The 15,818-nt window shown below is 61.3% G+C and overlaps 1 protein-coding gene across 1 annotated transcript in view; it reads left to right on the plus strand.

Annotated features, from left to right (window-relative positions):
* Nucleotides 1-15,456, plus strand: part of LOC117653412 (amyloid beta A4 precursor protein-binding family B member 1-interacting protein-like) — a 50,156-nt gene extending 34,700 nt beyond the window's left edge. Inside the window, 10 exon segments of the mRNA XM_034399068.1 lie at nucleotides 6,077-6,173; nucleotides 7,015-7,266; nucleotides 7,456-7,595; nucleotides 8,087-8,315; nucleotides 8,539-8,729; nucleotides 9,296-9,445; nucleotides 9,447-9,488; nucleotides 11,032-11,202; nucleotides 11,394-12,956; nucleotides 13,043-15,456. Of these exon segments, the coding sequence (XP_034254959.1) occupies nucleotides 6,077-6,173; nucleotides 7,015-7,266; nucleotides 7,456-7,595; nucleotides 8,087-8,315; nucleotides 8,539-8,729; nucleotides 9,296-9,445; nucleotides 9,447-9,488; nucleotides 11,032-11,202; nucleotides 11,394-12,956; nucleotides 13,043-13,354 (3,147 nt within the window). The 3' untranslated portion in view covers nucleotides 13,355-15,456.
* Nucleotides 15,457-15,818: the final 362 nt, after the last annotated feature.

The raw sequence follows: 15,818 nt of genomic DNA on the forward strand, positions 1-15,818 counted from the left end.
GTTGAAACCAATACGGTGAGAAACGATGGCAAACAGGTTTTCGTTTCGTGTGTCGGAACTCGGAACGAAAATAAAAACATGGCGGCTGGGTGAATGCGCTCATCCGCGTGAGTCGCTCCGCTTGTGCTGCGCGCGGCAGGTTGCTCGCTTGCTTTGGAGGGTCATCGCGTTCCACACCCTACTCGACTGACTGGTCGGGGGTGGCCCCGCTGTGATTTTTTCACCGTTACGTTTTTTCGTCGCATTTATTTAGGGTTTGTTTGTCCCCCCACTCCTGCGACAATATTATTAGTCGTCGGCGCTCTCTCTCTCTCTCTTTTTTTATCCGAAAAGGTTGACCGTGCTGCGGCGCTGCAGTGGCGAGCGACCGCAATCTGCTCTGCTTCCGTTCCGTGCTTCCGCGTGTATTTGTTGTTCCGGCCGTGTTTTTACTTCCCTTTTCCTCCCTTTTTACGACGTGATGTGCGTTTCGCGTTGCGTTTCGGACCTCGCAGTTTCCCGCTTCTCCGCTTTTATCGCGCGGCTCGGTCCTATACGGGCCTGCAGCCCATGGAGCCTGGATCGACTCGCGGACTCGCGGATGACGGGTTTCCGCTGCTGCCGTTCCGAAGAGGCGCGTCGTCGCTCTGTCTCTCTCGCACCCTTACGGGGCGCCCCGCGAGTGCGACAGAGACAGAGTGACGAGGCGACTCTCCAGCGCTGCACCGCCCGCGGCCGTTTGCACTTCCTTTGTCCGTCCGCCAATAGCGCTGCGACGTGCCAGCCACTGCCAGGCCCTGTCCAGGCACTGTAAGTGCGACGACGCTGTAAAAGCGGGACCCCGTTCGTTCCTGCAGTTCCTGCTGGCTTTCTCCGCGGCAGGGCGGCCGCCGTCGTCCTCTTGACGGCGTCCTCTTCGACGGCGTCCTTTTCGACGGCGTGCTCCTCCCCTCAACGACGCCGTCTTGACGGCGGCACGGCGGCGTCCGCATGACGACATCCCCACGACGGCGTGCTCATGCCGCTCGGCCTTTGTGGGGGCGGCCACCCCCTGCGTGGGGCTGGAGGCGGCTGGAGGCCTGGAGGCCTGGAGGCCTGGGCTGGAGGCGGCGCGGGGGTGGCGGCGGCGCGCTGGCTGGGGCGGGCCGGCGGGCGGTGCCGCGCAGGGGTGGAGAAAGAGAGAGACGGAGAGAGGGGCGCCACGTGGATGACTCACCGCTCCACTGCCAGGAAAAGAGGGCCGTGTCTCTGCCGGCCTTTGCCCGCGCACGCGCTTGACGCGAGGCTTGACGCCCCAGACACCTGTCGTGCCGCCAGAGCCGCGGCTAGCCGGCCAGACCCTCTCTCCGTCTCGCTCCCTCTGCCGCCGTGGCTGTGGGGGTGGGGGAGTCCTAATTGTGATTTAAATCCACAGCGTGCAGGTGAATGGGACCGCCGCATCAGCATGTGAAAGGCGGGCAGGGCGGCCTGGCGGGGATGAATGCGCCTCGCGTGTGCCGCCGCACGCCCGCCGCGTCTCTCTCTCTCTCTCTCGCACTCGCGGCGCGCCCCCCAGGGCCGTGGGCAAGGCCGAGAGAGAGAGAGAGACGGCGTGCAGCGCACCCTCGCCGCGGTCCTTGATCCGGACTCTGTCCTTTCCCCGGCCGACCCCCCGGCCTTATCGCTGGAGCGCGGCTGTGTGGCAGTGTGGCAGCGCGGCCCATGTCGCCAAGGAAGCGGCGGGTGGCTCTCTCTCTCTCTCGCTCACTTGCGTGAGGGGTTTAGCGTGTACGCGCCGCTGGATCCGCGGTCGACTTTTGGACCGCGGGGCCGATGCGTCAGCGTGTCGTCGGAGAGACGTTGGCAGTGCACACCGACACACACCAACACAAACGGCCTGCCTCGCGCAGCTGCGCGCTGCGCGTCGACATGTTGCCCTGCAGCTGCCTCGCTTCGCGGCGGCGTCCTTGGGGCCTTGACGGCTGCCCCTCGCTGCCCCCGTTCGCCTCCGTTTATTGGGGCTGCCACGGGAACGGGGTCGCCGATCTCGGTTCGGTTTGGCACTTTGAGGACGAAGGTGCGGCGCCCTGACGTGCGTCTCTCTCTCTCGCACCCCAACGGCACGCCCCACAGTGCGAGAGAGACAGCGCCTCGGCACCGGGCACGGATTGCACGGGGTGCTTGGGGAGCGTTCCTCCCGGTTGCTGCTCCCGCCGGGCATCCCGCGCTGCGGTTCCTCTCGCCCGGGAGGTGGTGTACAGTGCAGGCGCGCTGCTGGCCGTGCTGGCGCCACCGAGGCCGCAGCGTCGCCGCGCCGCCGCGACGCCCCGCCGGTTGTTGAACCCTAAAAGTGCACCGCGACGCCACGCCTCTGCAGCGGCGGGGCGCGGGGCTTGGGGGCCACTGGGGCGCCGGCCAAGGACTACGCGGCGCAGGCCAAAAGCAAGGCGAAGCAGGCAGCGAGAGCACGGCCCCCGAGCCGTGGCGTGGAGGCGGGGGTAGTACACCGCCTGGCGCCGGTCTTGTTGTCGGGGTCCTGCAGGCTGCCAGCCCCGCCAGCCCGGCTGGCTGGCTGGCTGCGCGGTCTGCTCCATAATCCGGGCCTAACGCCACTGTAATGAGGTGCCTGCATGCCGCTCAAGTGGGCGACCGCTATCATGGCGCCGCCTGCCATGCCGCGCCGGAATGGATGGCTTTAATTTGATGCACCCCTCGTGTGGCGCCTCCTGACAGATGCCGCGGCCCGGCCACGCAGCGCCACACAGTGCCACGCACGCCCACCCCGTGACGGACGGACGGGCCGGGGGAGGGGGTGGGGGTTGGGGGGCGTGCAGCTGGCGCGGCGCATTTCGTTTAGTTGTTTGAGACTAATAGCGTGACTTGTACCACTCCGGAGGGCGGGGTCTGTGCGGCCTTTACCTGCGCGGCATTTGTGTAAAAATGTGTGACTGCGACAGAGAGGGATTGGCTGCCGTGCTGCCGTGCCTGGCGGTCGCTGCGCGCTACCCCTTTGCCGCGCGGGACGACGACGACGACGTTGTTTCTGGGAAACACGACGAGGCGAGGCCCTGGAGGCCCTGGAGCGAGCAGGCAGCCCTTGCCTCTCCGGTGTCTCTTCCGTCGCCATATCGTGCCTTTCCGCCCCCAACCCCCGCCCCGACTCATGATTAGACCTGGAACGAAATTGTGCTCAGCTGAGGTGGAGCAGGCGCCCCCTTTTGCTTTTATTCTCCAGGCCACTCACTTTCTCCAGATTAGGGGTGGCTGAATTTTCCCCTCTGCTTTTCCTTTAGGAAAAAATAGAGGCCCGAAAAAAAAAAGGTGATGTGATAAGGCTCGTCCGCTAATGGCTTCGCGCGCCATTTCATTATCCCTTCGACTTGTCGCTCGCTACCTCTGCCGGCCTTTAATTGAAATGAAAAATAAAGCAAGTTCGGCTGCCTCTCTGCAGACCTGCCTGCCTGCCTGCGCGGCCTGCGGGGGAATTGAATTGATCCCCTTTGATTGGGGATCGCCGCCGGGGGTGGGGGTAGCTGCTGGAGCCTCCAGCCATGCCTCCAGGCGCCTCCAGCAGCGAGGCTGAGGGGCTTAGCGTTATGGCCGACATTTCCCTGCGGTGTTTCCCCCTGGAGTAGACTACTAGTGGCGGCTGCGGCTTGCTGGGGGTGCTCCCCGCTCGCCCCCGTTTTTGCAGCGGCAGCGCCGCCTCGCGCTCGGCGTTCTAGAGTTCCACGGCCGCTGGTTTTAGCGGCGCTGGTTTCGCGGGGTCGTTATCGCTTGTTGCAGGCGCGGCGGCGCGGCACTCCCCGGCCCTCCATGGAGGCCGCGAGGCGCGCCGCTATCGCCGCCCGCCCGCAGGCTCCCTCCGAGAGTCGTTTTCGTCGCCCCGTCCCTCTCGCACTCACGGGGCGTCCCGTTGACGAGCGAGAGAGACGATGCGACGAAAACCGACTCTCGGAATCAGTGTGCTGGAGGGCCTGGAGGCAGGCTGTCGTACACAACGCGGCCGCCACGCGGAAGGCCGCCGGGCTGATGTCGGCCCTGGCCGCGCCGCGCCCCGCGCCCGCCTCGCGCCTTTGTCTGAAGCCATTCTTACAGCGCTGCTACACTCTAGCCGCCCCGCCCCGCCCCGCCCCTCGAGGCCGCTATTACGGTCGCCAGTCGCCACCCCCGCGCCGCGTTCGCCGAGACGCGCGGCTCGTTTAAATTTATGAGAATCGCGCGCCAAGCGGAAGCAAAGCGGCCGGGAATCGCGGGCCGGGGATGATTAAAGATTTGTTTGGCGGCTTCTGCGTGGAAATTCGCGGCGCGCTGTTGGTTTTTTGCGGGTTTTCCGCCTCCCCTTTCCACGCTGGCCGTGTTTGCCGCCCGCCCCCAGTTTGTAGCGTTTTGTTGATTATCAACCCTTTTGGCGCTGTGTGCTCTGCCGCGGCCGTGGCGCCCCCCGCGGGGTGGCGCGGCGTGGAACCGGATAAAAAGAGTGTAGCGGCGAGGGGCGTTTGTCACGCCGGACGTCCGGGCCGCGCGGCCGCCTGGCCATGGCGCCGCGGCGGCTTCATTTACTCCGCGTTAATGACGCCCGCGTCCCGCTTCGGCCGCGTCCACCTCGGCTTCGTTTTGGCGGTCGTATTTCGCCGCGATCTGCAGCGGGCGGCGGCCGAGGCCCCGGCGTCGTTGCCGTTACCGCCTCGCCCTTTTTGTTATCGCCGTGACATATTCTATTACGGGGCGCCCCCACGGGCCCGCGGCCTGGCGGCACGGCCTGGCCGAGGGAGGCTTGCCGTCGTGCTGCTGCCGGGGGCGGAGCGCGTAGCCTAGCACCGCGCGCCGCGTCCCGGGGGAGCGCATGCCGGTGAGTCTCGCTCTGTTGCTCTTGGCACGGCCAGGGCGAGGAGGCGCACTCACTCACACAAACACACACACACTCGCAACGCGCACGCAGCCTAGCCCAAAGTCAGCTCTGCCTGCGCCCTACCCTTGACGCCGCCCTGGCCGCTCTGGGGGCAGTGACCTCACCCCCGGGCCGCCCGGCCTGCACGGCCTGCAGGGGATGCGTCGGGTGGATCAGTGCTGCACTCGCTGGCGCCGCCCTCCCCGGCCCGGCCCGCCCCGGCCCGCCCGCATGCAGCCAGGCTGTACAGCGAGAGGGCTGTAGTGGCTGTTACAAGCGAGGCCCCGCGGCGAACTGCTCGGGGGGGGGGGGGGGGGGCATGGAGATGCGCCGCGTGCGAACGGCGCCAACTGTCTCTGTGAGTGTGTGTGTGTGTGTGTGTGTGTGTGTGTGTGTGTGCCTGTGAGCGTGGGCGCTCCACACCGCACTCACTTTCGCCACCTCAGCCCAGGCCCCGGCGTGCCCGAGGCCCGAGGGCTGTGCTCCCTCGCACAGCCACGCACCGCACTCGGCTCCCTCCCTCGCACAGTGTGGCAGCACTTCATGCAGGCCGCATTCTGATTGGCGGGGAGATGGAATGGAAGTGTGAGCGGGTTTGGCGAGGGGGGCGTGCCGGGCCGGCTTGCCGCTCCGTGTGCCGTGTCGCATCCTTTTATCCGGCCGTCGCCGCAGGGCCGCAGGGGGAGGCCGCGGTCTCTATCTCTCTCCCTCTTACTTTCACTCAAGCCTCCCCCTCCTCCTCCTCCCCCCGCCAGTCATACCGGAAAAGCCGCTCTGCTTCTTTGAGAGCGCATTGAGAGTCGTAATGCCATTCTAATCCTCCGGGTCCTCCGGGTCCTCCTCTCCGGGTCCTGTGTCTGTGCTCTGTGCTCCGGGCGAGGCGAGGCGAGGCGCGGTGCTGAACCGAACCCGGAGTCAACTGGAGTGTCGCGTCGTCTGCATTATGAATAAAATTACTCGTCCGCCCTTGGCTGGGCCGGGCTCGGCCGCTCTGTCTCTCTCGCACCGACACGGGACGCCCCACGAGTGAGAGAGAGACAGAGCGGCCAGCTGTCGGCGCGCTTTGTCGGTCCGCGTTTGGCGCACCACGTCGCGACATGCAGTGGCCCTGCAGCGCCCTGCAGCGCCTCGTGAATCGCAATGTGGACGAGGCGGAGTCGGCGGCATGCGAGTTGCAATGTGTATGTATGTGATGCTCATGGCCCTCTTCTGTCTGTGTGTCTGCAGGGCCTGGACCAGCCCGTCCAGCTGCGGCAGCCGTCCTCGGCGGACCTCAACACGCCGCGGATAGACAGCTACCGCTTCTCCATGGCCAACCTGGAAGGTGAGTCGAGTGCAGCAGGTGCAGCACGGGCAGCAGGGGCAGCAGGGGCTCCTGGGGGAGCGGAGACAGACTGCCGGGCGCCACCGCCTGCCTGTTATGAAAATCGGGCATTGAAGAGGCGCGGCGCCGGCTGGAGGGGAACGCCCCGCCCCGCCCCGCCCCGCCCCGCCCCGCCCCGCCCCGCCCGGCGGACGTCTGAATTAATTTGCGTGGCCTTTACGGCAAAGTATTGGACAGAAGGAGAGGGGAGCGCGCGGGAAAATATGAAAATTGTTTTTGATGGGGCGTGGACAATGAGATCTTCCTGCCTTTAACACGAATAATGAAGGAAAAAGTTGGATAAAACGGGGCGGCATGAGGGTTTGCTGATGAAAAAAGAAAAGAAAATTATTTATTCAGGGGGTGGGGGCTTTGTTTGTGCGACGTTTTAAGGCGTCGTCCGTCAAGACACGTGTTTTACGGCAGTGGCGTGGGCCGAGCGAGGCGAGGCTCCGTCTCTCTCTTTCTCTCTCGTGTCAAGTCGGCCGCGCTGTCAGGATTCTCCTTGCCCGGTTAAAATACGATTTATTGTCCTGGACGCTGCACTGCGCGACGAGAAAAGTGTGCCAGCCGAGCGATCCCGGAGCGTCGTTTCGTCGCTCTGTCTCTCTCGCACCCCCACGGTACGCCCCGCGAGTGCGAGAGAGACGGCGCTTCGGGATCGGTCCGCCGAGGCGAGGCTCATTGTCCGAGCGCGGCCCGCGGCGATCCTCCCGCCGTGCATTACCGGCCTCTGCTTTCTCCGCCCCGCCGGCCGAAAACAACAACAGGAACCTAAGGAGACGCCTGTGTGTTTTTGCAGACTCGCAAGATGTCGACCTGGACGCCATCCTGGGCGAGCTGTGCGCGCTCGAGTCCCAGTGCGACGAGGCCATCGCCGAGGGTAGCGGCCTCGGCCTCGGCCCCGCCGGCAAGCGCACCTCGGCGCCCGTCCACGGCGCGCCCGGCCTCGGGTCGGGCGGCCAGACCGGCCTCGGCCTGGGCATGGCCCTCAACAGCCACTCGCGGTCCAACTCGGACGGCCACCGGGACTTCATGTGCAAGACCAGCTCGGGTGAGTAGGTTGCCGACGACGCCCCGTCGGGGAACGGACGCTCAGAACTGGACCGCCGGCCCATCCGCCGAGCGACTCCTGTCCAGGCGAATCGCTGCGTCTCTCTCGCACCCTCGCGGGACGCCCTCGCAGTGTGGCAGAGACAGAGCGGAGCGGCCGTGTTGACATGCCCCTTTCGCCCCGTTGCAGTGCGGACCGACTCCCCGGACAACGACTCGGCCTTCTCCGACAATGTGTCCATGCTGTCCAGCGAGAGCTCGGCGTCCAGCGGAGGCAGTGGAGGCAGCAGCGGCCAGAACAACGCCTGCCTCGCGCCCTCGCCCACACAGGTAAGGCGAAGCTCAGTCGCATTGTGTCTGTGGGAACCCCGAAGGACCCACAGGGCCCAAAAGCACCTCCAAGGGCCCAACGCCCAGTCCATAAAGTAAACCAAAACGTGTCGCTGGACTGGCACCGACTGGACTCGGCTCGCTGCAGGGTATTTTATTATGTCATTCAACTCGGATGCTCTTTCTCGCGAGCCAGGCCGCCGTGCTGCTCAGAGCGCTCAAAGGGACAAGCGCGGGGCGTGGTGCCCGGGGCTGGCCGCGTGGGAGGCCTCTCAGGCCATCCCAAGCCATCCAGGACGGCCCGCCGGAGCAGCCGTTCACGTCTGTCCCGAACGGATTCAAAGAGTCGAATCTGGGATGGGAAATATTGAAATATTGGATTGGACGGGCGGACGCGATTTACGGTCGGCGTGGGCCGCACACTGTAAGGGCCCACGCCGCGGTGATGGTGATGGAGGCCGTCAAGTACTAACCGGTGCGGTCGTTCGCAGATGGACGCCGCCAAGGCGGAGAAGATCCGCATCGCCCTGGAGAAGATGCGGGAGGCAGCCGTGCAGAAGCTCTTCATCAAGGTGTTCACGTCGGACGGCTCGGCCAAGTCGCTGCTCGTCGACGAGAAGATGACGGTGGGCCACGTGACGCGCCTGCTGGCCGACAAGAACCACGTCAACCTGGAGCCCAAGTGGGCCGTGCTGGAGCACCTGCCCGATCTGCATATGGGTGAGTTGCTTCGCTTTGCTTGCTGCAGCTCTGCCAAGCGCTGCAGCGAGGATGCATTTGTGTGGTTCCCGATTCCGCCACCGGGGCGCTGCCCCCTCCCTTCCGGTGTAGTGGCCGCGTTTGGCGCCGTGCCCGGCCGTGCCACCACTCCGTCGTGTCTCCCCGGCCGCGCCGCGCCGCCAGTGTGCTTGAGCCATGCTAAAGCCCGGTCCGCGTGTTGCAGAGCGCGTCTACGAGGACCACGAGCTGCTGGTGGACAACCTGATGATGTGGACGCGTGACTCGAAGAACAAGCTGCTGTTCCTGGAGCGCGCCGAGGAGCGCACCCGCCTCTTCCTGCAGCCCGAGGCCTTCCTGCTGGGCAAGCAGGAGTGCGCCGACTTCGACGACCACGCGCGGGCGCTGCTGCTGGAGGTGAGTGGGGCTTGGAGGCCTGCATGGCGGCGAGGAGGAGGGCCGTCGTGGGAATGGAGCGCGCAGTGGGCCAGAAGGCCGGTGGAGGCGGCTGGAACTCTAGACGCGTTTTGAGATGAGTCTCTAAACTGGACTAGAATCAAAAGTGTAACCCCACCAATGGATTCCTCGTTCGGAGAGCAATCCATTGGTGGGGTCGCACGTTCGGTTCGAGTTCCATTTAGCTACTCAGGAGCTCAAAACCCGTCCAGAACTTTGACCGCCTCCACCGGTCCTCTGGCCCACTGTGGAGGGGGCCTCCAGGGCGACCGAGTTCCACTCCACGGCGGCCTTCTTTTTGATTTACGCCGTCGAGCGCCGTTTTGTCTGCCAAGTCCGCGGCCCTCCCTGCGAGGCCCGGAGCGCGCTGCGGCGCTGCGGTGGGCCTGACGACAGGCGGGCCTGGCTCCAGACTTACGGGCTCCCCGAGGCTCGGGGCTCGGCCCGGCCGGCCGCTTCACCCTTCACCCTTCACCCTTCACCCGCAGGCGCAGGGCTCACGCCTTTATCGTTTTGTTTCCTTCCAGGAGTTCTTCTCGTCCCCCGGCGTCGGCGTGCCCGAGGTGGAGGGCCCGCTGTACATCAAGTCGGACTCGAAGAAGGGCTGGAAGAAGCACCAGTGCGTGCTGCGCGCCTCGGGCCTCTACTACCACCCCAAGGAGAAGGCCAAGGTGTCGTTCGCGCGACCTCGTGTGCCTCGCCACGTTCGACGTGAACCAGGTGAGTGTCCTCCGCCGCCTTGGCGCGCCCCGTGAGTGCGACAGAGACAGCGCCGCGAAGCAGCAGCTCTTTGGACTTGCCCGGCAGGTGCCCCGGCCCGGCCGTCGGCCCGGCCCCTTACGACGGCCGGTAGGCCGGCCCGGGTGCCGCCGTGTCCACGGGTCTGCCTACCCGCGCGCCGTGCCTGCCGTGCCGCGCGGAGTAGAGCGATTGCGAGAGCGGGGAGCGCATCCCCGGCCAGCCCGGCTGCACGCAGTCACGCAGTGCAGGCGCGAAGCGTGCGCCGCGATGATACGGCGACGGCATGGCCTTTCCGGGGTAATCGGATACGTGCGGGTCCGCGGGGTCACGCCCGCCGCTTCCCCCGGCAAGCGGGCCGGCCGGGCGGCATTCGCTGCACTGCACTTTTATATCGCGAGGTCCGCGTCCGCCGCACGCAGCGCGAAGCACGCCATCGTGTGCCTGAATCAGCCCGAGACGCATCGGCGACGTCGTAAAAGCCGTCTGCGTGTGTGTGTGTGTGCACGTCTGTGTGCGCGTGGGGCCGTCACCTTCAACTCCGCCGCCGGCACGCACCTAAGCCGCGTCGCGCGGTGCGGTGCCGCGGGCGCGCATCGCCGCATCGCGCCCCTGTCCTCTCACCTCACGCCCCTCGTAAATCTGGCCCATCCTTGGAGCCGTGCTCGCGGAGGCCACGCCGACGCCGAGGCCGGGGTCGCCCTTAACTCCGCCGTGCTGCTATTCAAACAAGCGGGGCACCTGCGGGACCGAATCGAACTGTCCGTTCGTGTCTCTCTCGCACACCTGCGGGGTGCTCCACGAGTGCGACGGAGGCAGAGCGACGAAAGCCCCGTTCGGAAAGCAGCCTGCAGCCCGCGCCGCTCGCACGTCGTGCGATGTGTGATCCCGGATTTATCACCACCACCGCGGCCTTCTCTTGTTTTCCCCCGAAAGGCGCGTCGTCGCGCGGAAGGCAGGAGGCGAAGGCGCGGCGTATTTCGGGGCGGCCCCCCGAACCACAACCCCGTCGCCGAGGACAGGGCCGCGGAGAGGAGCGGCAGCGCGGCCGGGGCTTCCTTCCAGCCAGCTTCGCGTCGCCGGCAGCATGTGGTGCGGTGGTGTCGCGCGGGGCGGGGTGGGGCGGGGCGCCTTGTCAGAAAGGGGGCGTGGAGGCCGGGCAGAGAGAGACAGACAGAGGCAGCGCGCTGTCGGCAGGAAAAATGGAATCGCGGTGTGCCTCGCCTCGGCTGGCGGGCGGTTCCGTCCCGTCTGTGTGGTGTGGTGGTCCTGAGCCCTCTCAAGCCACCAAGTCTCCAAGGGGTTCCCCCGGCCCCGCCCCGCCCGGCCTTGCCGCGACATTTCATTTAGGCCTGCTGCCTCCGCTGTGGCGGACAAGTAATTTTTCCTCGCGGCTTCTCCTCTCCTCTCCGCCTCCAGCTCATTGTTTCCCCGGGAGGGCGTTGTGGGGCGGCTAGCGGGGACGGTATGCGTCGCGCGTGCGTGGCTCGGCGGAGTTTTTAATAAAAACGTTCAACTTTTACAGGTGTACTACGGCGTGGGCTGGAAGAAGAAGCACAAGGCGCCGACCGAGTTCTGCTTCGCCATCAAGCACCCCAAGCTGCAGCAGCCCAAGTCGGCGAAGCACATCAAGTTCCTGTGCGCCGACGACGCGGACACGCTGCACCGATGGGTGGTCGGCATCAGGGTGGCCAAGGTAAGCGAGGCGGGGTGCGGCGGCGCGCAGCGGGACTGTCCCGCTCCGCTGGCTTCAACCCTTGCACCATTGTCGTAGGCATCCGCGCCGACCGGCCGGGCGGTGCGGCCCGGATGTGGTCTCGATGACATGAAAACAGTGAAAATCAATGCCGGTGGGAACAACCTCCTGACGCAACCTTTCTTTGGCAGTACGGACGCCAGCTGCAGGAGAACTACCGGTCGCTGTCGGAGGAGCTGGCCCAGGAGGAGCTGGACCGGCTGGCCAAGGCGCGCAGCTGCTCCGTGGCGTCCATCCACGCGTCGTCCATGTCGCCGGCCTCCATGCTGTCGCCGGCCGGCCTGGGGCTGAGCAGGCTGGGCAGCATCGTGCCCTCGTCGGGCGCGTCGTCGTCGTCCTCCAGCGGCTGCCTCAGCGACGCCGGCCGGTCCTCGTCCACGGAGCAGGACAACGACCTGGACGTGCGCAGCATGGGCGGCTTCGAGTGCGAGTTCCCGTCGGGCACCATCAAGAGGAAGCCGTCAGCCATCCCGTCGCTGCCGCTCACCAGCACCACGCGGCAGATCATCGAGAACGGCGAGGACGAGAACGACAAGGCCGGCGGCGGCACGCTCACGCGGCGGCTCAGCCGGCGGCGGTCCACCATGGCGGACGCGGACGGCGCCAGCATCGGCAGCAGCGGCAGCAACTCGTCGACGCTCAAGAGGCACACGACGTACAGCGCGTGCCGCGGGTCGCCCAGCCACGCCAGCCCCGTCGCGTCGCCCAGCCACTTGAGCCCCCTGGACGCCGCCACCCCCGTGGCCATGAGCCCCGCGTCGGCCACGCCGACCGCCTCGCCCGTCCCGAGCATCGGCGCCGTGCCGCACAGCCCCGTGTTGTACGCGTCAGTGGCGTACGCGTCGCTACCCGTGGTGCCGCAGGGCGTGAACGGGCACGGCCTCGGCCACGGCGACGAGGTTGACGGCGCGGGCTCTGACCTGGAGAGTCTTCCCTTGCCGCCGCCCCCGGAGCTGTCGCAGAGCACGCTCAGCCTGGACTCGCTACCGCCGCCGCCCGCCCCCGGCGAGCTCTACAACGGGGAGCTGAGCGGCAGCTCGCTGTCCCTCGCCTCGCTGCCGCCCCCACCTCCCAGCCCGCCGCCCCCAGCCCCCGCCAAGAAGATCTCGTTCAAGTTGCCGCCCAGGAGCTGCAGCCCCGAGGAGGTGCAGTACGACCAGCCCCGCGTCCAGTACGGCAGCATGCAGTACGACAGCATGCCCAGCATGCCGCCCGAGATGCCCGAGCTGCCGCCGCACCCCATCCTGCAGGCCAAATCCGTGCTGAGGAACGGCACTGCCAACGCCACCAACGGCCACGGCCCCGCCTACGCGCACACGGGCTCCATGCCGCACCAGAACGGCCACAAGAAGATCAGCTTCAACCTGGGCGAGGACGGCATCGTGAACGGCGGCCGCGACGACCGGAAGACGGCGTCGCTCGGCCACCAGAAGCGCATCACCTTCAAGCTGCCGTCGCCCAGCGACGAGCGGCCGCCCATGAGGGTGCCGCCGGTGCCGGCCTTCGCGGGGGAGGCGCCGCCGCTGCTGGCCAGGAAGCCGTTGCCGCCGCGGCGCAGCGAGAACACGAGGCTCAGCTCCGGGCCCCTGCCCGAGCCCGAGCCGGACTTCCTCAAGGACCTGCAGAGGGTGATGCAGAGGAAGTGGCAGGTGGCGCAGAAGTGCAAGCAGGAGCCCACCACAACCCCCCACGAGGTGAGTCAAGTCACGCCTCTTTCACACTCCTTTTGACGTTTGTGCCTCGATGTTCAGAATTTTAATCCATTTCTTTGTCCCTTCAGGTTCTTGGTTTCCGGGACCCGCCTCCGCCAGTAGCGGACTACAAGGAAACGAATGTTAGTAATTGGGTACAAGAGCATTATGGTACCAGTGAGGATGAATTGGACAATTTGTATGAGAATGTTCTGAACCGAATACCCGAATTAAGCTGTGATACAAGGACTGTGGCACAATATGCTATGCCAGCACCTGTGCCAAATCAGCAAAGTGCCATCGCCCTGGCCGCCGCCAAAAAGCGGCCGCCCCCACCTCCTCCCAAGCGCAGTGAAACAACACACCTGACTACGTACAGTAGTCCTCAGAGGATGCACTGATGATGTTAGGTGATTTTTGTTTTTTAAATAGCCAAGAGACTTTTTCTTTAAATATTCAGAATTTGTTGAAAATACAGTACTGAATTTTGTGACAAGTGGTTGATGTACCATTGGTCATTCTCAAGATGCCATGTGAACTTTAATGTAAAGTGAATGTATGTGTGAGCTTGTTAATGATTGATTTATTTGGGTATGAGTAAGATTGCCCAGGTCTGGCATATTTATAGTTTGTTATACTGCCCTTAAAGTGTTGCTGATAGCTTTGATAGTGTGTGATTGTTGAAGCTTCTGTTTTCAAATGTTTCAAAGCCAAAATTCAGATATGTTTTGTATAAGAGACCTCAGTTTTCTCAATGTCTTTATTGTACTTTTTTTAAATTTTGAGCTTGAACAACTTTTGTTCAGGCTCCAAACCATTTTATAAAGTTTGAAACATTGCCGAACATTTGATAATCAAGTTTTACGACTGTTCTGTACTTCGAGCTTAATTCCAATTGTGTTCACAAAATTTCTTTGCACTTCATGTGCAGTGTCAAAAAGACTTCCTGTTTCGTTAGCAATTTCCAAAATCCATATTTGACTGAGTTTTGATTTATCTATTCTTTCGTACTCCTTTTGCTATGAAATTCTTTAACCTTGTTCAGGCAAGAATAATACTTTGTGATCAATGTACTTATATGTCTGTTAACTGTCATTAATCAAGGCCATTAGAAGATTTGTAAACTGGACTTACTGTTATACTTTTTGTTTTACCATAAAGAGACCAATTTTTACTCAAAATTGTTTAGGCTCTTGTTTTCCTTGTCTGATTTTAATGTTCATGTCAATATAGTATACAATCAGCAACACTAAGTGATATGTTATGAATAAAAATTCCTTCTTGAAATAGATCATTAAGAATGGGAGACCCCTTTGAGGTAATGAAATATTGAAATCCTCAACTTAGTCATTAATTTTTAAACAGAAAATTGTATATTGATGGAGACCCCATTCACTGATCTCTGTGAATATGAAATGTTAATTTATAGTGTAATGTAGTATGTGTTCAATTATCATTTCTTTTGTGTCATTTCATGTAGATTTATTAGTAACCATCCCAAAGATAAATTTCTTTGTTTTGTACTGCTGTTTTAGATATCTCTCTCGTTTATTTAACAAATTGATTTTGAGTTGTGAAAATCACCTGCAAAATTTTATTTTATTTTGTTTTTTTTTTTCTGTTTGGTCTTAAAAAATTTTAGGTAGCCTAAAGGATATTTCTTTGCTGCATATACAGGGTACGTCTACATCCAAGTGAGCTTGGTTTGGAGTGCAATTATTCATTGTGTTCCTTTAAATAAAACCAGTCATTTGTTTTGTAGATTGTTGTTTTGATCATAAGAAATAATGTTCACATGGAATGTTAAACAACACTGTCTTTATACGACAAAGTTCAAAAAGTCTAAAAATTGACAACTACTCCAAAAGGGGAGCAAAGGCGTTTTTGAAGTTACCTGTTAGTTAGTATTGCAACAGCATGAAACGTTTAGCACTACAAAGAAATGTGTGAAGTAATTCACAAACCTGCTGTTTGTTCAATAATGTTACATTTTGCACGTTTTAGGACCTCTTTTGAATCAGGAATATTTTTCCTCATGTCTGATATCCTTATGTCTGAATGTGACTGATAATAATCAATTTATAAATCCTGCCTGTATTGAGATAAATGTCTGCAAACTGCTGTTCTCATATTTTACACTGGTAAAGTACTGATTTTCCAAAAGCTGATGTTTGATACTAATTATTATTGTGTTATGTTTATGACAGTGCCTGTGCCCTTTTGACCACAAAATGTTTCCAATGTAGTGTAGAAAAACGTTTTGACCAGCCCTATTTGACTTAAGATTCCATTCCGCCCAGCAGCTTTGCATGAATTTTACATTTGTTTTACCAGTTTACCCCTCAATTTTCCAAAGTTGTTACAATTTAACTTCTATCTCACGATAAACGTTGTCATGGACTTGTGTACTTCGAGCTGAAACCTGTAAATATGAATGATTTATGTGTTATATGTATAACGATACATAAAATGTACAAAGCTATTAAACAAAATTACCAACGAATTGCATCCTGTTGATTTTTACTTCCCCTTTTCTGATTGCGCATGATCATGCCATAAGACCAGAACAGAACACAAACATATCTAATAATTAAGGCTCGACCATGAAACAGCCTTGCGGGTTGGACTCCCAGTCGTGACAATGCTCTGATGTCTTGTTTTGCGCGTGTTCCCTGTGACGTGCCAAAGGGATGGTCTATTTTCCCGGCGCTATGCAACAATACGGTTGGCTGCCTAATCACACGGCACTGCGCGGCACTGCGAACAACGAGCGGCGGTGCGGCCTCACACAGGGGAGGGGGGATCGTGAATACACCATCCTCGAGAGACATCCACAAGGCGCGCGCGGAGTAGTGACGAGCCCAT

The sequence above is a fragment of the Thrips palmi genome, unplaced genomic scaffold, assembly GCF_012932325.1.
Source record: "Thrips palmi isolate BJ-2018 unplaced genomic scaffold, TpBJ-2018v1 HiC_scaffold_8, whole genome shotgun sequence".
NCBI classification, from domain to species: Eukaryota; Metazoa; Arthropoda; class Insecta; order Thysanoptera; family Thripidae; genus Thrips; species Thrips palmi.